This window comes from Canis lupus, chromosome X (genome assembly GCF_048164855.1).
Source record: "Canis lupus baileyi chromosome X, mCanLup2.hap1, whole genome shotgun sequence".
Lineage (NCBI taxonomy): Eukaryota > Metazoa > Chordata > Mammalia > Carnivora > Canidae > Canis > Canis lupus.
In genome coordinates, this window is record NC_132876.1 from 41,410,963 (window position 1) to 41,435,308 (window position 24,346).

Genomic DNA, 24,346 nt, shown 5'->3' on the forward strand with positions numbered 1-24,346 from the left:
AAATATGAAGGGATTAGAACAGGGATACCCAAGATCCTTTCCAGCTCTCAAATTTGGTGATTTGGCTGGAAAAAAGCTCTGCTTAACTACTTCTAAAAGTTAATAAGTCAGAGAGAAGGCTAACGCCTGTCTGTAATAAGGCTGACTCCAGGAAAAAATGTATCAGGTACTGGCTAGAGGCAGAGTCAGGGCTGCCAGTACTGACGTTCATGTTGTACACTGCGCAAGGGCACCATATTTAAGAGGGTACTATTCACATTATAGACATATACTAATTTATATGAGAGTGGTGCAGGAGTAGGCAAAGAGGTTCTGACCTCCCAGTCTAGTTTGGGAATGAGGTGGAGGAGGGCGGGCTATTTCTCATATGTACATTTATACAAGTGTACTCAACTATACTCACACATAGTCACCAGTAAACATATGTGTACCTGATTATATGCTACCTTGACTAGTCCCCAGGAGTTTTTTGAGGTTACTCCTTCCTCCTGCCTAATATTCTTGGAGATCCAATTTCAACTTCTCTCTTCCACGTTTATAGCCTGACTCCAAACCTGACAAAGAGGCTCCACCTGGCAGTCAGGGCTTGGTGGTATGTAGAATATCCATGCTGCTAGAGGAATGTGTTCCTTGGTATCTGGAGAATGTATGAGTAAATGAGAGTGTGGCACATGCACGAATGTATCGGGCCAGGGCTGCTGCCCAACATTGCAGGGCTGCCACAGGCTGTAAAGTAAAGTTCTCACATGTTTGTTTCTTTATTTTTCCTTGAGCATCCTTTCTAATTAGCACAAAGTTGCCATAACAACTAGTAATGACCAGGGGCTGGGTAATATGGTTGCAAAAGTGCTGGAAAGGCTTCATTGCCCACCGGTATATCCTATACATTTGTTGATTTTGTGAATTCCCAGTTAGAATTTTTTTTCTTGCAGCTTAAACCTTGGCTTTGATCCCTCTAAAGGGCAAAGTCCTCTGAAGGCTAAAACTCCAAGCTCATGTCTGACCCTCTTGACTTCTGTGATTAAGTAAGTGTAGGGTGGAGCCTGAGATTTGGCCTTAGTTCTAACCAGTTTCCAGGTGCCCATGATACAGCTGGTCTGGGGTGCAGAGAATTTAATTTCTGAGCAAGAGACCAGGCAGGCTGCCTTTCGTGCTTGACCATTCTGCTGCAGGCAGGCACTGATCCTGAACTACCTGTAGGCGCTGAGCCTGGCTGGCACAGTACTGTTCAGCTGCTGAAGGCCGCTGAGAGCCATTCCCTAGTTAAAGGGTTTTGAGCTCCTTGGCTTGAAGATGCCCTCTAACCCAAAGTGCGGACATGTAACTCAGATGCCCGCAGCTCCCGTTATTAGCCTTTGCCTCTGGCAGGTCTCCAGATGCAGTGCCACAGCTGGATATAATCGTTAATAAGAGAGTCTTATTCTTGGAATTTGACTGCACAGAGCTCTCTGCTTTATTTTCTCTACTTGATGACAAATTGGTACAGCCTGAAATGGAACATCCAGGCTATAGGTAATAGATGTGAAAGCACTTTGAAGAGTTAAGAGCACTGTGCAAATGCGAGGCATTATTATTATCATGGAGAAAAAGGGAGCTATATTTGTATTGCTTTTTTAAAAAAATTTGGGTCAGACAGAAACTAAATAGGGCTTGATGACTGATGAATCCTTGAGGCTATGCATGGAGAAGAAAATTATCTATCAGGTGCTGGTGCTAAAGTGAAGACAATAAAATAATTGTTGTGTTTGACTTGACAGCAGCCTTAGAAATAGCTGCTTTGTACTTAAAAAGTCAGAAATAGACTCCTGAAAGAGTCTACATTACTCATATTACTATGGTAGTACATTTGTGCATCCAAGTAAGAAATGTTTAATCTACATTGAAGCCAGTTGGCTTATGACTGAAGCATAAGAGGCCCCCCAAATGGCCTGTCCCACAAGAGAAAAATTGAGAAAGGTAAATGCAGAGAACATTTGCTCTATGATGTCTCCGGCCTTACATCTCCCAAGTTGGATGCCTCAAGGCAGTAAGAATTGTAACCACCAACCCTCATCATTAACCACAGGGAACCGAAGGCTACACCACTTAGCTATGAGTAAGTGAAATGACCTAGCACTTTTTGCAGTTAGTGAAGGGAGTCATTTAGGAGAGTTGTATCATTCCTTTTCTGGGGTCTGGATACTTGCAATGGTTTTCCTGGGCTTAGTCAATTAGAATTTTAATTTTTCAACTCTCTGCATGACCACATTTTTCAGATTTTATTTATTTGTTTGTTTGTTTGTTTGGAAAGAGAGAGCGAGAGAGTGAAACTGAGTGGGGGTGGGGGCAGAGGGAGAAGGAGAGAGAGAATCTCAAGCAGACTCCCCACTGATCATGGAACCAGAGGCTGGGCTGGATCTCACTACCCTGAGATCATGACCTGAGGCAAAATCAAGAGTCTGACACTTAGCTGACTGACCAACCCAGGCACCCCGGCATGACCTCATTTTTAGCTCAAATACAAAATGTCCATATGGTGGAGGCTAATGGAGGAGGAACAAAGCCTGTTTGAGTTGATGGTGTGATTATACCCTTCATATGGAAGGGACATTTCTCTAAAGCTGTTGGCAACTAAGTCTCATCACTCCTCTCTGCCTTTTCTTTCTAGGGTGATTGGGTGTGGCTGAAAAAGTTCCCCTCTGGAGGTTTTGGAGACATTAAGTACATCAAATCGAGCGCAAGTGATATGTTTGAAATGGTATGAGAAATGCTTGTTTATGTACATTCCCACTAAAACCACTCCTTTCTCCAAAGTAACTAACATCAGCTGTTAGGAAGACCCCTTAACGAATCAGTGCAGGGAAACTGCAGGGTTGCCACTGGCCTGATGTGAATCATGTGTTGCTATGGCAAAAGTATGGGTTCTGAAGTCAAAGAGACATGAAGAATTCAATTTCCAGCTCTCCCCACTTAAGAGGTATTTTAACTTGGACAAGTCACCTAAACTCCCTGAGCCTTATTTTCCTTATTTGTAAAGGAAGTACATTAATGTCTATTCCCCAGTGTTAGTATGAGGATTAAAAGAGATAATACAGGGGGATCCCTGGATGGCTCAGCGGTTTAGTGCCTGCCTTTGGCCCAGGGCGTGGTCCTGGAGTCTCGGGATCGAGTCCCACATCAGGCTCCCTGCACGGAGCCTGCTTCTCCCTCTGCCTGTGTCTCTGCCTCTCTCTCTCTCTCTCTGTGTCTTTCATGAATAAATGAATAAATAAAATCTTAAAAAAAGAGATAATACACATCAAGCATCCTGCACATTTCCTGACATATAGCTTCTTTGCAAAATGGTAGCTATTATGCTTATTATTAAGTATATATCCCATAATCTTTCAAATTCTCCAGTTGTCAGGCCTGGAAAAGTCATCTTGTAATTACCACTTGCATAAGAAAAACGGTGATTTCCCCAGTCTTACCAGTTATGTTTAGAGTCCTTGGATGGTTCATTTAAGGAAGCAGTGTGTAGATAAGGCAGGGATGACAATGATTCCTCCCAAACCACTTAAAATTTTGGCTCCTCCTTGAGTTTTGAGTCCATAAAAGATTCACAGAGCCTGTCTCCAGTTCCTTTAGACTCATGAGTGGGAGTTTTAGAAAGTAATAATAGATTTCTTCACATCTCTGAAGCAGGCAAGTTCAAGTCAATCCAATAAGTATGAATCAGACACCTGCTACATCCCGAGCACTGTACAAGTGAGAAAACAAAGGAAATGGTGAAATGGAAGAGATGTGGCTCATGGTGGACAAGATGTGTCCCTGATGGTAAAATAATGAGAGATGAATCCAGAAGGGGGGGCAATGTCAGAGCTAGAATAGGCAATTCCACACTGGTTTGATGATCCAGGATGCTAAACAGAAGCTAACTTCAAAGTCTGGAGCCAAGCAGGGCCAAACTTGGGAGAGCTGATTGACTGCAAGTATGGAAGTAAGATGATAGGTATTGACCCAAGGTAAAATGTGTTTGTGATTTTGGGGGAATTTTTGATTTTGATGTGATCTCAAACTAACAGAAAAGCTGCAAGAAAAATTCAAGGAATTCTTGTATACCCTACCTAGCTTAAGCAATTGTTCACATTTTGCTTAATTTCTTTTCATTCTCTATTTATAAGCTTATGTATATTATTTTTTCTGAACCATTTGAGAGTAAGATGTAGACATCCTCTACTTTTACCTCTAAAATACATCAGTGTGTATTTCCTTAAAAAGGCATTCTTTTATATAATTATGGTATAATGATCAAAATTAGAAAATTGAACATTAATAAATAATATAACTATTGTCCATATTTTAAAAAAGATTATTTGTTTGAGACAGAGAGAGTGTGCATGAGCACGGGGAGGGGCAGAGGAAGAGGGAGAAGCAGGCTCCCTGCTGAGCAAGGAGCTCAATATAGGGCTCAATCCTGGGATGCTGGGATCATGACCCAAACCAAAGGCAGATGCTAACCAACTGGGCCACCCAGGTACCTCTCTATTGTCCATATTTTATCAATGGTCAAAACACATGATAGCTAATATTCCCCAGGTCAGTTTTCAATCTAGGCTCACACATTATGGTTAGTTGTCATGGCTCCTTATTGCCTTTAATCTGGAACAGTTTCTTAGCCTTTCTTTGTTTTTTCTTCACCTGGATTTTTTTTTAAGAATTCAGGTCAGTTACTTGGTAGATGGTCCCTCAATTTGGGTTTATCCCATGTTCCTCATGGTTAGATTTAAGGTTTGCATCTTTAGCTAGAATACTACAGAAGTGATATGGTGTTCTTCTCAGTGCTTTTTATCAGGAGGCACACAATATCAATTGTCCCATTATTGCTGATGTTAATTTTGATTGCTTAGTTTAGATGGTTTCAAAATCTACTAAATTTCTCCAGTATTGAGTTACTGTCTTTCCCCCACTGTAATTATTATTTTTTTATTTTTTTAATAATAAATTTATTTTCCCCCACTGTAATTAATACATAATCTGTAAACAGATACTTTAAGTCTGTGTAAATACATTGTTTCTCATCAAACTTTTGCTCATTAATTTTAGCATCCATTGATTTTCTAACTCCAGTGTTCTATGTTTATTGATTGGTATTGTGTTGTAAGAAAGAGCCTTACCTTCTCCACCATTTATTTATTTGTTTATATATTTATACCTGTGTGCATGTATGGACTTTTATTTTATTCAAATCTATCATTTATCTATATGTCATCTATCTAAAAGCATGAATTCATATTAATACTTCCAACTATAATTGAATGCCACAGAGTTCATTTTGTCCTTTCTCCTTTCCGTATTGTAACTCTGTTCTTTAATAGTGAGAAAACTGGCTCCCATTATTCTCATGACATCTTTTTATGTGTCCCTTTACTGACTCATATGGCCATGTCAGGTGCAGATAGCAACTCAACTCTAGGGGGAAGGCCAGAGTTTTCCAGCATTTACCACGCAAAAGGCCCAAATTCATTTCTAGTACTTTTATGAAGCAGGAGGTGGAACTGACTATGCCATCACTGTGCCTCTAACACTGCCTTGACCACTTACATGCCTTCATGATCTTAATATGTTGAGACTGGATACCAGGAGCCAGAATGGAAAGCAGATCTTGGTAAGCCACCTGTAGAAAAGAGCCCTGCACAGTGAGATGGATATTCTTGAAAGGCAAATGGCTGGAGTTAGAAGGCCAAAGGACTGATGACTTTCAACATCCTTTTAGGGCCTTAATTTCTGCAAAAGTGTGTGTAGGAAAATCAGGCTGTATCTCCAAGGTCATGTTCTTCCCTACCATCTGTAACCAATTGGCATATTCCCAGTGCCATCTAATACCTTAGCTGTTTAGTTCCTTGCCATATGATCTCTAATCATTTCTTCTTCCATTCCACTTGGCCATCCACTGCTATCATTGTACCTTGGGTTTTGTCATCATCTATAATTGCTACTGAAAATGCTTTACCTCCAAAATCATAGATTCAGGCATCATAGTCTTTGAAGTGTATCCTCCTTTTCTTTTACCTTGTGTGTACTTTACATCAGGTCTTCCTGTCTACTGACCTCTACTTTCTTCCAAACCATAAATCCTTCTTTTGTCTTCTCTTGTGCCCATCTTAGATTCCATAATCTATCGTTTGAACACATTCTCATTTCTGCCTTTATGGTCAAACATATCTACAAAATCCAAATTCTGGATGATTCTAACTCTTCACTTTGTGCCTGCTCTCAAATAGCCAAGTATTGTAGCAGAAAGTCATGCAACAAGGTATATTGTTTTCACTATAAATTCATGTTTCTCATCTTAAAATGTCCCTTATCACTGTTCATTAAGTCCATTATACTTTATTGGTTAGTTTACTCTCTTCAACTCATACTTCAAAGATTCTCCCTTCTCCTTCAACCTCCAATGTTCTTCTTTTCTTCTATTTTGACTATTACCATCCTTCTCCAAGCCACTATCAACTTCCACCAGAGCTATTGCAATTGTCTTTTTTTTTTTTCAAGAGAAGTAATTTTTAAAAAACTATTTTAGGTTCACAACAAAATTGAACTGGAGGTACAGAGTTCCCATATGCCTACTGCCCAAGCTACATGCATGGACTCCCCCACTATCACCACCCCAAACCAGAGTGGTACATTTGTCATAACTGCTGGACATACATTGATATATCATTATCACCCAAAGTTCACAGTTTACATTAGGGCTCACCATTGGTGTTGTCTGTTCTATGGGTTTTGACAAATGTATAATGACATGTATCTGCCATAATAGCAACATGCAGAATAGTTTCAATGCCCTAAAAATCCCCTGCTCCGCTTATTCATACCTCCCTCTCCCTAATCCCTGGCAACCACTGGTAATTATCTTTTAACTACTCTATCCACATATACTTTTATCATTCTCACATCTCTTCTCCACTTTGCAAAGTGGTCTTTTCAAAATAGAATCCTGATCTTGTCAGTTTTCTACTTAACTCTCTTTAAAGAGATTCATATTGCTCTTTTCTTTGTGTGGAGATTTTAAATTACAGGTTCAATTTCTGGAATAGATAGTAGACTATTCAAACATTCTATTTCCTTTTGTACCACTTTTGGTAAGTTATAGCTTAAAAGAAAATTGGCCATTTCATATATTCTGTGAAAGTTACTGGCACAAAGAAGTATCTAATATGCTCATGCAATATTCTAAGTAGCTTTAGGATTTATAGTGATGCCCCCTTTGCATTCTTGATATTGATAATTTGTGTTTTCTCTTTCTTGATCAATTTTGCTAGAGGACTACCGATTTTTAAAATCTTTTCCAAAGATCAACTTCTGGCTTTGTTGATTTTCCTCAAGTGTACGTCTGCTTTCTATTTCATTGATTTATATTCTTATTATTTCCTTCATTCTCCTTTCTGTGTTTTCTTTTAAAGATTTTTTTATTCATTTGAGAGAGACAGAGAGAGTGAGTGAGAGCACCAGCTCAGAGGGAGAGGAACATGCAGATGCTCTGATAAGCTGGGTGCCAGAAAAGGGGCTCAATCCCAGGACCCTGGGATCTTGACCTGAGCTGAAGGCAGATGCTTAACTGATTGAGCCACGCAGGCACCCTACTTTCTGTGTTTTTAATTCATTGTTCTTTTTCTAATTTTTTGAACTGGAAGCCTTCCTTATTTTCTTTTTTTAGATTTTGTTTATTTATTCATGAGAGACACAGAGAGAGAGAGAGGCACAGACACAGGCAGAGGGAGACGCAGGCTCCATTCCATGCAGGGAGCCTGACGCGGGACTCGATCTCGGGTCTCCAGGACCACACCCTGGGCTGAAGGCGGCGCTAAACTGCTGAGCCATCCGGGCTACCCTTTATTTTCTTTTATAGTCACTTAAAGCTAAAAAATTCCCTTAAGTACTGCTTTAGCTACATCCTGGAAGTCTTTCTTTCCTTTTCAAAAACTTTTTATTATGGAAAGTAGCAAACACATAGAAAAGAAACAGAATAATATAACCAAACTCCATTTGCCCGTCACCCAGCTTCAAAAAAGTTATCAACATTCTACCATTATTATTTCATCTCTAACTTGGTTATTATTGCTGTTGTTATTGTTTTGCAGTTCTCTATTTTTGATGTACAATTATATACACTGAAATGCCCATATTATAGATATGTAATTTTGATAAAGGGATACACCCAGATAGTCTAGACCATTATCATGATATGAAATAGGGATCAGCAATCCATGGCCCCTGGACCAAATCTGGCCATGGTCTGTTTTTCATAGTCTGGGAGCTAAAAATGTTTTTTTGCATTTTTAAGTTGTTGTAAAAAACAACAAAAAAAGGAAAATAAAGATTATGCAATAGAAACAATATATGATCTGCAAAGAATAAAATATTTATTATATGTACCTTTACAGAAGATTGCTGATCCTGGATAAGAAACATATCTTTCTCTCCAGAAAAACCTAGAGACTAGTCAAATGTTCATCAGCAGGAAAAGGTCCTTTGTGTTCTTCAGTAAATTTGTGCCCACTCCCCAAAAGAGGGAACCACTATTCCAGGGTTTTTCTTGCCTTACATTAATTTTGCTTCTTCTATAACCTCATAGAAGTGGTATCACTTCTATGGCTTGTTCTTTTCATTGACGAGTATTATTCAATCATATGAATATAGCACAATTTAATTATGTCTTTTCCTGTTGATGGGCATTTGAACTGATTCCAGTTTTGTCTATTGTGAATAAAGCTGCTAGGAATATGCTTTTTACAAGTCTCTCTCTCTCTTTTTTTTACAAGTCTTTTTTACTGATACATATTTTAATTTCTCTTGGTTAAACACCTAGGAGTTGAATTTCTATGTTGATGTATAGTGTACATTTAAGTTTACAAGACACTATCAAATCTTTTCCCATTTTAATTTCCTACATGCAAGTTATGAGAGCTGCCTTTGCTTTACATCATCAACAATATTCTTTATAGTTTTAGCCATTCTAATGAGTTTACAGGGGTATCTCATTGGTTTAAAAATTTTTTTAATTAAGTAAAATAAGTAAACTCTATCCTTAAGGTAGGGCTTGAACTCATGACCCTGAGATCAAGAGTTGCATGCTCTACCAATGGAACCAGCCAGGCACCCCCTCATTGTTTTTTTTTAATTTTTCATTTTTTGTTTAAATTTTTTTGGGAGAGAATGAGAGAGAGCAGAGTGCACCAGGGGGGGTGGGAGTTGAGAGGCAGAGGGAGAGAGAGAATCCCAAGCAGGCTCCACATCCAGTGCAGAAGGCCAATGCAGGACTGGATCTCCTGACCCTGAGATCATGACCTGAACTGAAATCAAAAGTCAGACACTTCACCAAGTGAACCACCCAGGCGTCCCTTAAATTTTTATTTTTAATGATGATAAAGACATAACAAAATTTAGCGTTCCTGAGTATATAATTCAGTGGTGTCAAGAATATTTACATTATTCTGCAAAAGATTGTCACAACTCTTTCAGATTGCAAAACTTAAATTCTATATCATTAAACAACTACCCTACCCAGCCCCTTCCAGCTCCTTGTGACCACCATTCTGTTTTGTTTCTGTGAATTTGACTACTTTAGCTATTGCATATGAGAGTGGAATCACACAGCCTTTGTCTTTCTGTGACTGGTTTATTTCATGTAGTATCATTGTGTTTTTAAAATAAATTTTTTAAATTCAGATTTAATTAGATGTTCTAGTCAGTGAATTTTGACAATTGTATACATCTGTGTAACCACTCCCCAAAACAAAATATAGAATATGTTCATCATCCTAGAAAGCTCCCTGTTTCCCTTCTCTGTCATTGTCCCTAGCCCAGAGGAAACCACTGTTCTGATTTCTATCATCATAAAATGGTATTTTTTTTTGTTCTTAGATTTCATATAAATAGAATATTACAATATGTATTCTTATGTGCCTGGCTTTTCTTTCTCAACATCATACTTTTTAAGATTAATTCATGTTTTTGAATATAATAATATTTCATTTTTTTAATTGCTAAGTAGTATTTCATTTTATAAATATATCACAATTATTTTCTCCTGGTGCTGAACATTTGGCTAGTCTCTAGGTTTTTGGTGTAATGAATAAGGAAAGTATAATCTTTTTTAATGGTGAAAAAACACAAAATTAGCATGTTACCTCTTTTTTTTTTACAAAAAATCAACTTTTTTTGTTTTTTACAAAAAATCAACTTTAATTTTAGGTGTAGAATTTAGTGATTCATCAGTTACATATAATACTCAGTGCTCATCACAAGTGCACTCCTTACCTATTTTTAAATACACAGTTCAGTTATGTGAAGTATATTCACATTGTTGTAAACAGATCTCCAGACATTTTTTATCTTGCAAATCTGAAACTCTACCCATTAAGCTACAACTCTCTTTTCCACCTCCCCCCAATTCCTGCTAACACCATTCTACTTTCTAGAGACAGATGTAGGCAGAGGGAGAAACAGCCTCCCCGCAGGGAGCCGGATGTAGGACTTGATCCCTGGACCCTGGGATCACAACCTGAGACAAAGGCAGACGCTCAACCACTGAGCCACCCAGGTGCCCCTTGCTCATTTCCTGATGGAGATTTTGGTTGCTTCACCTTCTTGGCCATTGTGAATAGTGCTGCTATGAATATGGGTGTGCAAATACCTGAGACTGTTTTCAATTCTTTGGGTTTATACCTTGAAGTGGGATTAGTGAATCATATGGTAGCTCTATTTTTTATTTTTTGAGGAATCTCATAAAATTTTCCATAGTGGTCGTCCCATTTCATCACAATCCTATCAACAGTACCCAAGGCTTCTAATTTCTCCATATTTTTGCTAGCGCTTATTATTTTAGGGTTTGGGTTTTTTTTAACGATTTTATTTATTTATTCATGAGAGACACACAGAGAGAGGCAGAAACACAGGCAGAGGGAGAAGCAGGCTCCATGCAGGGAGGCCGACGTGGGACTCAATCCTGGGTCTCCAGGATCACGCCCTGGGCGGCACTAAACCGCTGAGCCACCCGGGCTGCCTGGGTTTGTTTTTTTAAAAAAAATTTTATAGTAGCCACTCTAATGGGTTTGACATGATATTTCACTGTGGTTTTGATTTGCACTTCTCTGATGATTAGTGATGTTGAGCATCTTTTAATAGGCAACTACAAATATTTTTGGGTATTTTTGTGAACATATATTTTCATTTTCTCTGGTAAATACATAAGAATGGACTAACTGAAAGGTGCCTGGCTGGATCAGTTGGTAGAACATACAACTTGATCTGTGGTTTATGAGCTCAAGCTCCATATTAGGTGTAGGGATCAGTTAAGAAAATAAAATCTGTAAAAAAAAAAAAGATAGATTAAATGAGTCAAAGAGCAGATACAGGTGACTTTATATGAAACATCCAAACAGTTCTTCCTTCTAATTGGTTACAACATTTTATACTAACAGAAATGTATGGATGTTCCATTTATTCTAAATTCTAAGCAGCATCTGTCTTTTTGATATTTGCTTTTCTGGTATCTGTGAAGTGGTATCTTATTGTGGATTTAATTTGCATTTTCTTGATGGCTAAAGTTGTTGGGTACTTTTTCATACGTTTATAATTTTTCTGTGTATCTTCTGTTGTGAATTGCCCATTCAAATTTTTGCCACGTAAGAAAAAAATTTTTTTTTGTCTTTTAATTTTTGAATTGTAGACATTCTTCATGTATCCTGGATATAAACCTTTGGTCAGATATGTGTTTTGTAATATTTTTCCTCAGTCTGTGTCTTGTTTGTTTTCTTAGTGGTGTCTCTCGATGAGCAAAATTTTTTATTTCGAGGAAGTTCAATCTATTGTTGTATTTTGTGGTCCAGAAATCCTTGTCTATTCCAAGATTCTAGATTTAGGACTATGACCCATTTTGAATTAGTTTTTGTGTATGGACCGAGATAGTGATCAAGGTTCATTGTTTTTCCATAGAGATAGCCAGTCCTGTAGCAATTGGTTAAAAAAAGCTTTCCTTTTGTTCCTGTAGCAACTGCTTAAAAAAGCTTTCCTTTCTCCATCGAGTTAACTTTCCAATTTGGTAAAAATTAACTGACTATATATATATATGTGTGTGTGTGTGTGTGTGTAGGTAATTTTTTGGACTCTCTACTCTGTTTAACTAACACACTAATGTACTCTACTGCCAACATCACACTGCTTAATTATAGCTCTAGAGTAAGTCCTAAAGTCAAGTGGTGTAAACTCCTCCAACTTGTTCTTTTTCAACATCATTTTGGGTAGCATCATTCATTTTAATTTTCAGTAAATTCTAGAATCAGCTTCTTTTACTTAAGCAATGGCTTTGACAACTTTTGATAGAAATTGTATGAATTTATAAACCAACTAGTGACAACGGACATCTTAATAATAAGTCTTCCAGTCCATTAATATGGTATAGATCTTCACTTAAGTTTTCTTTAATTTTTCCCATCAGTATTTTGATGCTTTCACAATTTTTTTGAGTAGAACTGGTGAAGAAAGACGTCCTTGCCTTTCTCTCGGCTTGAGAGGAAAACAATTTAATGCTTTACTATTGGGTTTGATGTTATCTGAAGGTTTTTTCACACATGTCCCTATTTCTGATTTTCTGTGATTTTTTTTAAATAATGAGTTTTTAAAAAATATATTCTTTGACTGCCTTCAAAAGTTTATATTTAGATTTCAGGAGTTTGACTGTAATGTGTCTAGGTATAGGTTTCTTTGTATTTAATCTGAAGGTCACTAAGACTCTTGGATCTTTAAGTTTATTTTTTTAAAGATTTTGTTTGTTTATTCATGAGACACACACACACACACACACACACACACACAGACAGGCAGAGGGAGAAGCAGGCTCCACGCAGGGAGCCTGACATGGGACTCCATCCCAGGTCTCTAAGATCATGCCCCCGGCCAAAGGTGGCGCTAAACCGCTGAGCCACCGGGGCTGCCCTAAGTTGATTTTCAAATGGCAGGAGTTTGAGTATAATGTTACTACGTTGCTTGTGTTTCTTCAATATTTAAATTGACATCTTTCAACAAATTCAAAATGTTTGGGGCCACCATTTATTAATTTTTTATTTTCCATTCTCTCTTGTATCCTTTTGTAACTGAAGTTATGTATGTGCTACACTTGATATTGTCCTACAGATCCTGGAGACTTTACTTATTTTTTATCCCCAATTTTTTTTCTCTCTGTTGTTCAGATTAATGTATTTTTTATTGATCTCTCCTCAAGTTCATTGACTTTTCTGTCATCTCCTAAGCCAATCTAGTGAATTTTATATTTTCTAGCTATAGAATTTATGTCTCTGCTGATGTTCCCTATCTGTATATTCATTTTGCATATATTGTCTTTTAAGTCCTCAAATATATTTGGGATATCTGCTTCTTTTCTGGGGGCACCTGGGTGGCTCAGTGGTTGAGCATCTGCCTTTGACTCAGGTCATGATCCCAGGGTCCTGGGAGTGAGTCCTGCATCAGGCTTCCCGTGGGGAGCCTGCTTCTCCCTCTGCCTATGTCTCTGCCTTTCTCTCTGTATCTCTCATGAGTAAATAAAAAAATATTTTTTAAAAATAAAATAAAGTTCTTTTCTGTTGGTTGCAACATCTGTATCATCTCAGGGTTGATTTCTACTGACTGCCTTTATTTTTTGTGTATAGGTCACATTTTCCTGATTCTTTGCATATCTAAGGCTTTTTGTTGATTGCTAACATTATGAATGGTACATTTTAGAAATTCTGGATTCCGTTAGATTGCTCTGAAGAATGATATTTTGTTTTTGCTGACAGTTATCTTGGCTAGACTCAATTTTCAACTTCTTCTCCCATGTGGTATGTAGTAACTAAAATCTCTGGTCTGAAATTACAGGTTTACTTGTTGCCTTTTTATGAGGTACCTGGGATCTTTCTCATGCATGCAAAGATCAACATTCAGCCAAGGATTTGGGCAGATTGAAAAAAAAATTAATTGAAGTATAATTGACATACAATGTTATATTAATTTCAGGTATACAACACAGTAATTCATAATTATATATTTTATGAGATGCTCACCATGATAAATATAGTTTTGAGCAAATTTTATATGTATATTTGGTGATTGAACTTGCCCTATAGCACATTACCTTCCAGGAATTCTTCCCTAACTTTCTAACTATTCTGTTGGCTCCAGACTTTGCCTTCTGATGCCTCGAACCTGCCGGGATGCAGTTTCTGCCTTCAAGTCATATGCAGTTTGGAGAATACACTCTCACAAAACAAAACAAAAAAAAAACAAATATGAATTTTACCTATTGTACTGTGTTTTTTCAGGTTTACCTTCACCTGCATTTGTGCATTTGGTCACTCTCCACTGCCTTCATGTTTTCATGGTTTAAAAAATATTGATCCATATTTTATGGGGGTTTTGGTCTATGCATTATTTAAAGACATGTTCCTTTGTCCTCTGTCTCCTTTGTTTTTGCCTCTTCAACTATTTAGTGATTTTTTTATTATGTAGTAGACATTTTATATAAAGACATTGTAGAGGCTCCAGATAATATGTTCTACCATTGAGAGTTTTCTCTTTTCATCAGTCAGGTGGGTAGAGTGAAAGAGTAAACACATTAATCTAATCAGAGACTGAGCTGAATGGAAGCTATGTTGTAGTTTTAATTAGACTTAGTGCATCTTTAATTCTGTTATGTTTCCCGAGCATATCCCTCTAAAAGCCTGCGGAGTTCTCCACTTTGAAAGATTGGCTATGTCCAGATGATGCTTCAGAGCCTTTGAGCTTTACTCTTTGGCCTCTACCCTTACCCTATGATGCTTCCAAATTAGGCAAATATTTTGAGGATAAGTTCAGCCATCTATTTGTGGCAGGCCTTACTCTTACAGTGAGACTTTGTGTCCTAAGTATTGGGATACTAAAGGAGATGTCATCTCACCTTACGGAAGCTTCCTAGTCTTCCCTGTAGCGTCCAAACTCAGAATATATACTGGGGTAGGGGAGAACCATCTCACATTTAGGTCTCCTAAAGTTTATTAATTGTTATACCAGTACTTCACAATTGCTGGAACTTTGCTAATTTTCTCTTTTTCCCAGCAAAGCCCTTTTCCTAGACTAAACCTGATCTTCAGCTTGTGACAAGGATTAGCAAATGTCCCCGGAGAAGAAAATGGCTGGCAAAAATCTGCTTATCTCAGAAGGGTTCCTGCCCTTCTTAGTTTTAGTTCCTTTATTTTGTGTATGCATATCCTTGTTGTCTTTTAAAATATTATATTTTTGCAGTTTGGCTTTTTAATGTTGTGGTATCAGGAATGGTAGTCTGCCATGACTTATTGTATCTTACGTGGTATAGAAGTACCTCTAATTGCCGTTAATATCAAGAAAAACCTACCTAAAATAGTCCATTAGATCCTCCATGGTCTGGCTCTGCTCTGCCTCTTCAGCCTTATCTCATACTACAGTATTTCTCTTACCCTCTCTCCATCAGCCACACTGGCTCTTTTTTAGTCCTTGGATTGTGATATGCTCCTAGCACAGAACCTTTTCACATGCTATTTCAATCTCTGGAATACTTTTCTCTCCCTTCTTTGCCTGGTTAACTCCACATATCTTTTAGCTCCCAGCTCAACTGTAACTTCCCAGGAACTCTCCCTCAACCTCCCTGATTGGTCACAGCCCCAATTATACATACTTACATTGTGTATCTCTCCTTTAGAGGACTTGTCAGAGTTGCAAATTTACATTTCTTCATGTAATTATTCAATTAAGAAGTCAGGGACCATGTAATATTTTGTTCACCATTTGTTTCCAGCCCTCACCTCAGTGTCTAACATAGAGTAAGGTGCTCAATACACATTTATTAAATTAATGAAGTGTTATTTACAGGAAACATACCATCAGAAATCTGCTAGTACCTAGTTAATATGTTCTATATGACCATTGACCTCTGGGTGGTAAAGAGTGAATAGATTGATACAAGGAGGTCTTGAACAATAGCTCTCTACAACAAAACAAAATAAAATGAAACAGAGGAAGAAGACATAGCAGCCATTTAGTCCATGGAGATAGAAAATCTTATTGCCAAAATAGGTAGCAATGGTTGACATGGTAATGGCAGGCACTGATGTAGAGAATTAAATTTTCATAAGGGTCCATACCCACCAGTAGGATGGTATCGCAGCTGTGGTGCAAGTAGGCATTTTTCTGATGTTACAATGTCCCAGAAACATTGTCAAACAGTTAAAGACATCTTTAAGATCATTTAAGCTAATGCTTGACTTAGGAGCAGGTTTCTCTGGTGACTGTATGCTAAAAGGTTTCACATCAGATGCAGTACTAACAAACATCTTGGGAGATAGGACAATTTAACTCTTGAACATTTGATGATAACCACTTCAGGGTATATTATTGAAGGGGCAAAGTACATGCCTACCCAGGAAATGTTCAGATGACCATCTTGCTACAAAAGGTGTTCCAAACATTCTCTGCTTCCTGGGGTTGTCCAAAATGTCAGCAGGACATGACTGCATGTAGGTACCTACCTGGTTCCTATATGTGCTCTTCTCTATTGGTTGTAGCTGAGGACATATGACTGTAAAGATCCAGGGAAAACCTAGGCCTGAACTTTTTCCATTCTGGGGCTACTAGTGTAAAGCTAGATGCTATAACAAATAGACCCCCAAATATTTAATGTCTCAAACACAGCAGAAGTTTAATTCTCATCCAAATAACAGTGCAAGGTAGGTGTTCTTTGTTGGCTGGTGACTTCCTTCCAATACAGGGATTCAGGGACCCAGGATATAACCATTTTATGGCTATGCCATCTCCTAGGACCCTGTCATCATCTGCATTCATCTATACAAGTGAAAAATAACATGAAAGGCATATAGTTACTTCTTAAAATCCTTAACCTAGAATTGGCACATATTACTTCCTCTTATATTTCACTGCTTAAAATTCAGTCATATGGCTACATTTAGCTCCAAGGGAGGTTGTAAAATATGGACTAATTGTTTTCCCAGTAAGAAAAAGAAATAGGTTTGTGTTGAATAGCTAGCAGATACATCCACTTTGTATTCTGTCTTCCAAGAGGTTTAGAACTCAATAGTTTGGGCTCCTTGGTCCATAAGCGATGGCACAATAAAACCTTAATAGTGAAAAAAAAAAAAAAACCTTAATAGTGAGTGCCCACTTTGCTATGTATGGGCTGAATTTCCTTGTCTGCCTTAGCTGGTTTAAGCTGCATTGGACTAAGTAACTTGTAAGGAGTGCTAGGCTTTTATGCTTAAAAGGCAACTTTAATGGTCAATAGCTACCATTCACCTTAGGGATAATTTAACTTTGGCTTGGATCACCCTGCTGGAGAAGTAGGCTCATATACCAAGCCAGTGTACTCCATCTCAATAAATGTCCCACCATACTCTCAATGCTCAAAATAGAATAATTTGTGATTTAATCCTTTCTCTTATTTCCTACATGAAGTGCACATATTTTATGTGGGAAATAAGGGAAAGGATTAAATCACAAATTATTCTATTATATATCCACCCCAGCTGCTGTGAATGTTGGCTGGTAACTCTCAGCTTAAATGTATATATCTACTCTATTCTATATATTTTATGTGTGTGTGTGTGTGTGTGTGTGTATGCATATCTGTGTAAACATATGATGTTTCAGAATAATTAATGATTTACTACTGGTCAAATTCATCAGATGCTTTTCCATCTTCATCTTCATCCGATTTCTCTGACATTTATAACATTTTCCTGAAATTCTTTCTGGCATTTACCTCAATTTCCTGAAACTCTTCCTATGGTGTTTATAAAATTGCTCTAAATAGTCTTTTCTCCACTTCCCTGGCCTCATTTCTAAGTCTATACAGGATGTTCTTCCTTTTCCATTTAAAAAATTTTGATATTTCTCTCTTCTCTTTTCATTCTGTATGTTTTCCTTGGGCTATCTTATCCACTCCAATTAATTTCATGTACCATGCTTTGCATGCTTATAGTTCCCAAGTTTATTTATCCAGATCAGACTTCTTTCCTGATCTCCAAACCCTGAATATCCAACTGTGGAATACTTCCTCCTTGATGTCCCACAGGCACCTCATTTTTAAGATGTCCCAAACTGAATTAATCAGACTTCCCCACCACCAAAATTTTGTTTTCCCATCTGCCTTAGGTCAGATTCTCTAAAAGCTGAGCCTGACATGGAGTTTCTTGTTCAAATTACTCATTGGGAGAATGCTCCAAGAGAAAGGGAGTGAGAGAAGCAGGATAGCTCAGCAAGTATGTGATCTCTGCTGGAGACTAGCTTCTAGCTTCAGTATAATCTCACGGGAGAAATGCTGGAGTGCAAGTTATACCATGTGTCCCACCTTGAGGCTAGGGAGTTGGACTTTTGTACCAACCCTAGGCAGTCAGTCATTGGCTAAGGTCTGTGGATGGGACTTAACCTTTAAGATAAGTTGGCTTCCATTTGGTTTGGGCTCTAGGACAATTTTCCTGAGAATGGAATAGCTGTGAGTTCTTAGCCAACATTCACAGTGTCTGGGGAATGCATAGTAAAGGTGATATGAGTGGGACACCTACATATCCATTACTAAACCATCCCTGAATTCCCTATATTGATGTGTGGCACTGCTATCTACCCAGGAATCCAGGTAGAAATCTGGAAGTGATTATGAAAACTTTTTCCCTCTCATCCCCTATTAAATAGTAAGAGTAATAGATAGCAATTATTGAGTGCCCATGATATAAATTTCAAATACCATAGCAAGGTTTTCAAAGACCCATGGGATGTGGTTCCTGTCTATCTTGTGTCTTATCTCCTTTCCCTTGCACTCTGTTCTGGCCACCCTAAACCTGTTACAATTTCCTCAACATAACATGCTCTTACTTTCAGCCATTCCCACCCTGTCACTTTGACCTGCTCAACTCTTACTTGTCCTTCATGACAGTCAAGACATTACCTTCTCCGGGAAGCCTTCTCTGATCCTTCAGGCTATAAATAACTGAGCTCCCCCAGCATGCCATTCTCCCTTCCATAAGAATACATTTTACAGTAAAATACATCTGTCAGCTTATTTGTCTATCACCCCCTTTTGAATGTGAGCTCTTCCAGGACAGTTATTTCATTTTGCTTAATTCTGCATTTCTAGCATGAAGCCCAGTGCCTTGGACATTCTGGGCACACACTATGAAATGCTTCTTGCATTAGTGAAAACATTAATGATGCAAAAGGAAAATATAGTCAGAATTCTAGATGTTTCTTCTAAACAAATTTTGTAGAGTTTGGCCTGATGTTTATGTAGGCTATTTATTTTATTACCTGAATATTAACAAATAGACAGTCTATTCCACTTTTCATTGTACTAAACTTCTTTAGTCCTCCTGGCTCACTGAGCTCCATTCCAGAGTCCCCCAAAAATCAGGAAGAAGGCCACAGCCCTAGCATTCACTTACAATATGCCAGGAGAAATCTCTCTTTAAAATCTCCCTCTTTGGGATCCCTGGGTGGCACAGCGGTTTGGCGCCTGCCTTTGGCCCAGGGCGCGATCCTGGAGACCCAGGATCGAGTCCCACATCAGGCTCCCGGTGCATGGAGCCTGCTTCTCCCTCTGCCTGTGTCTCTGCCTCTCTCTCTCTCTCTCTGTGACTATCATAAATAAATTAAAAAAAAATCTCCCTCTTGGGCAGCCCCCGCGGCTCAGTGGTTTGGCGCCGCCTTCAGCCCAGGGCGTCATCCTGGAGACCCTGCATGGAGCCTCCTTCTCCCTCTTCCTGTGTCGCTGCCTCTCTCCCTCTCTGTGTCTCTCATGAATAAATAAATAATTTTTTTAAAAAGTAGAATCTCCCTCTTTGACCATTGCATCAATTTTCTTTTTTTTTTTAAAGATTTTATTTATTTATTCATGAGAGACACACAGAGAGAGAGGCAGAGACACAGGCAGAGGGAGAAGCAGGCTCCATGCAGGGAGCCGGACGTGGGACTTGATCCCTGGTCTCCAGGATCACACCCCAGGGTGATGGCGGCGCTAAACCGCTAAGCCACCAGGGCTGCCCTGCATCGATTTTCTATCAGTGCCTATGATATTGTGATTTATAGTAAAAAGTATGTCTTTGGTCTTCATATTTCTAGCACAGAGCTCCTAAAACTCTTGGAATTTCCTAAGTGAGAAGAATGGTAAAGTGTCTTTTGTTATGTTAATGAGACTTTCAGACCACACCTAAGGATGGGTGCTGGTTGCCTGAGAACCAACCAGTTGATTAAAAGGTTGGAGCTGGGATCCCTGGGTGGCGCAGCGGTTTAGCGCCTGCCTTTGGCCCAGGGCGCGATCCTGGAGACCCGGGATCGAATCCCACATCAGGCTCCCGGTGCATGGAGCCTGCTTCTCCCTCTGCCTGTGTCTCTGCCTCTCTCTCTCTGTGTGACTACCATAAATAAATAAAAATTAAAAAAAAAAAAAAAAAGGTTGGAGCTTTCAGTACCCCCTCCCCCCTACTATCTGGGAGGGGAGAGGGGCTGAAGGTTGAATCAATCATGGATGGACAGTCAATCACGTCTATGTAATGAAGCCTTCATAAAAACTTCAAAGGACAGAGTTTGGAGAGTTCTGGGTTGGTGAACATGTGGAGATTTGGGGAGAGTGGCATGCATTTAGAGAGGGCATGGAAGCTCCACATCTTTCTGCTATACCTTGTCCTATGCATCTCTTCCATCTGGCTGTTTCTAAGTTATATCCTTTTATAATAAACTAGTAATCTAGTAAGTAAAATGTTTCTATGGGTTCTGTGAGCCACTCTAGCAAATTAATTGAACTGAAGGTGAGGGTTGTTAGAATCTCTAATCTATAGCTCATTTGTAGAAGCCCAGGTAACCTGGACTTGTTACTGGTGTCTGAAGTGTGTATGGGGCGGGGGGAATCTTGTAGGATTGAACCCTTAACCTTTGGGATCTGATGCTATCTCCAGGTAGATAGTGTCAGAATTGAGCTGAATTGTAGGACACCTGGCTGGTGTTGGAGAATTGGTTGGTTGTGTGGGAACCCTCTTCCCCCAACACACATAGTGGAATTGGTGAGTAGAACCTTTATCGTCATACCAAAATAGCACAAACATAATGGAACCCATTTATCATTTCACTATTCTGTAGATCAGAAGTCTAAGTGGGATCAGTTGGGTACTCCACTTAGTATCACATGAGGATCAAGTCAAGGTGTCAGTCATTCTCAGCTTTAATTTGGAGTCTCTGGAGGAAAATCACTTCTAGGCTCAGTTAGGTTGTGTACAGAATTTGGTTCTGTACAGTTGTAGGACTGAAGTCCCCATTTCCTTGATGGCTGTCAGCTGAGAACTGTTCTCAGCTTCTAGAGGCTGCCCACAGTCCCTGGCTTATAGCCTCCTTCCTTCATCTTCAAAGCCAAAAATTGAGTCCTCCTACTTTGAATATCTCTGACTTCCTCTCTCCCTCCTCTTCTGATTTGAAGAGCTCATACAAGCAGATTAGGCCTACCTGAATAATCTCCCTTTTTCCATATAACATAACAATCACAGGAATAATGAGGGGTTGGAGATCATGGGGCCCAACATTCAGCTTTTCACAGCAAGCAGTCATAGGAAGTTTGAAGAGAAGGCATGTGCCGTAAACTCTGGTCCCCCATTGTAAAAAGACAGTGACTTTCCTCTCTCCCTCTGTTTCCAGATCAAGGACCTGCATCATGAGAATATTAACCCTTTATTGGGCTTCTTCTATGATTCAGGGATGTTTGCCATTGTGACAGAATTCTGTTCCAGAAGGAGCTTAGAAGACATATTGACAAATCAGGATGTGAAACTTGACTGGATGTTTAAATCATCACTCCTGCTGGATCTCATCAAGGTTAATGGAAAGACTGAGGAAATCTTGGATTTTCACTATAGATTCGAATTTAAACATTTTGGGATATTTTATTTTCCTTGGATCATTGTGATGATGTCACTCTTCCACCTTCCTTCCCAGGGTCTGCCCCCATCCCTTCTCATGGTCCCTTTGTCCATATCTGTTATAAGGTACTGATATAGAAGGGATTTACTTGTCGGACCCCTCTCCCCCCTTTTGAGGGCCAAATTTGTCCTTACTTCCTATTGTCACTGAGCACTCTTTGCCTTAAGCAGCCCTTCCTTCCATCCCATTTCTCTACTTTCTGGATGGGGAAAAGTATTCATTCACAGATCCTTTAGTGCCTTATCTCCTGGTTTTCACCTTCTAACAGATGGTTCAGTCTAGAACTAGGGGATAGGTCTTTGCACAACATAGGTGTAGATATGAAACTCAGCATGACCAGAAAGCCAAAAGACCATAGGGTCTGTCAGGCAGCACTTCCATTCTCTGAGGCAAGGACTAATGAGAGTTAAAGGGGTTCATGAATGGGTCTATGGATGGGCTTTAGTGGAGTCTATGAACTCCTTGGAATAGTATGCAAATTGTGTCTATGTGTATTTTTATGGGGCTGAACTGGTTAATCAATGACTTGTTGAGCCTCCTGCATATTGGCCAGTCTTGACCTTTATACTGTGGCCTAACCCTTTTCAAGGTAGCTTTATAGACATTATCTCATTCCAATTCTCCATAAAATAAGTATGATTATCCTCCTTTTACAGAGGCTCAGAGAAGCTAAACGAGGTACACTCTGTTATATAGTATCTGCCATACATAGGAAGTGCTCAATAAATATTTATCAGCCAACTATTAAGTGGCAAAGCTGACAACAGAATTCAAACATCCTGATTTCAATTCTAGTACTCTTTCCACTCATCCTATAAGCAAGGTCCCATGAGTTAAGGGAGAAACTTCTACATGACAGTCCTCTCAGGCCCATGATGAATGAAACCCAAGAATTAGATAACTCCCAGAGGAAATTTCACCCACTGCAGACTCAGCTCAGAAGTACTGGGGACTGCAGACTTTCTGAGGGACAAGATGTAAAGCATACAGATACAAAGGGGTGTCAAGCCACAAAACAGTGCCAGATACTTAAAAGGGCTCAACATAAACAGTTCTGAGATGATTGCACTAGAACATGAATTGTATTTATATGTGAATGAGTAAACCCATCTGATAAAGTCATCTTAGATCACATTTGAATGTCATATAGAATTGCCAGGCAAGCTGCAGAGATCAGCAGTATTCAGCTTTCTTCTTTTTTATTGTCTACTTTTAATTACAAAAATAATGTATTAAATCAAGTGATATAAATATATGTGGGAAAAATAATAATATTTACTCAACCCTCCTTCATATCCTCGCCCAGAGCTAACCACTGCTGACAGTTTGGTGATTAACCTTACAATTCATCTCATGTATATTTACATACATTATAGATTTTATTTGTTTTTAAAAATACACACTGTCACATAGTTTTGCCCCTTTCTATTTTTCACTTACTTTATGGCTTAGAAATGATTTCCTGTCAGTACATACATATTTATTTTATTATTTTTAATTATTGCAGAATATTCTGTAGTTTGGATGCACCACAATTTGGACAGTCCCTTCTTGACAGGTACTCATTGTATTTTTAATTATATAATATTATGAAGTGGAGCTGCCTTAAGTATTCTTGTGTATGTCTCCTTGTGCAGATATACAAGCATCTCTTTAGAGAAGAAGCAAACTCCCTAGGTCACAGGGTGCATGCTTTCAATTTTGATACCTATTGCCAAACTGCCCACAAGAAAGTATATACCAATTTCCATTCTGCCAACAGTGGATGAAAGTCAGGCGAGACTTTTTGGGGGGAGAAAAATCAGAATCTTCCAATTCTCAGAAATTTTATATGTATGGATCCATCCTAAGTTTGAAATGTTAATAAATCTCCCAATAACATACAATTTTCTATACACACAAGATAGGATTCTTCATCAAAAGCATACAATTTTAGAGCTGGAAGGGACCTGGAAATAATTCTTGTTGTCAAAGTTTTGCTTTGCCTGCATATAAGGGAAAAAGGGCTGAATTCTGGACCATAATAGCTCATGCCATTAACAAGCTCAGAAACTGGCTCTAAAAGCACAAAATAGTTAAATAAGTTACTAAGGAAATCCTGTTTGAATCCTCTGCAGGGCATGAAGTACTTACACCACAGAGAGTTTGCTCATGGGAGGCTGAAATCTCGGAACTGTGTGGTAGATGGGCGTTTTGTACTGAAAGTGACAGATTACGGTGTTAATGACATCTTGGAAATGCTAAGACTCTCCCAAGAGGAACCTTCTGCGGAAGGTAAGCAAGGTATTGTACCCTTCTGATGCACACAAGGTAACTCCAAAATTCAAATGAGAATATGCACTGAATTAAAGCCTCAGGCTGATTCAAC

The 24,346-nt window shown here is 38.8% G+C and overlaps 1 protein-coding gene across 1 annotated transcript in view; it reads left to right on the plus strand.

Annotated features, from left to right (window-relative positions):
• Positions 1 to 24,346, plus strand: part of GUCY2F (guanylate cyclase 2F, retinal) — a 99,195-nt gene that overhangs the window by 38,417 nt on the left and 36,432 nt on the right. Inside the window, exons 7-9 of the mRNA XM_072818338.1 lie at positions 2,648 to 2,737; positions 21,697 to 21,873; positions 24,096 to 24,252. Coding sequence (XP_072674439.1) covers positions 2,648 to 2,737; positions 21,697 to 21,873; positions 24,096 to 24,252 — 424 coding nt within the window. The remainder of the gene's footprint in view (positions 1 to 2,647; positions 2,738 to 21,696; positions 21,874 to 24,095; positions 24,253 to 24,346) is intronic.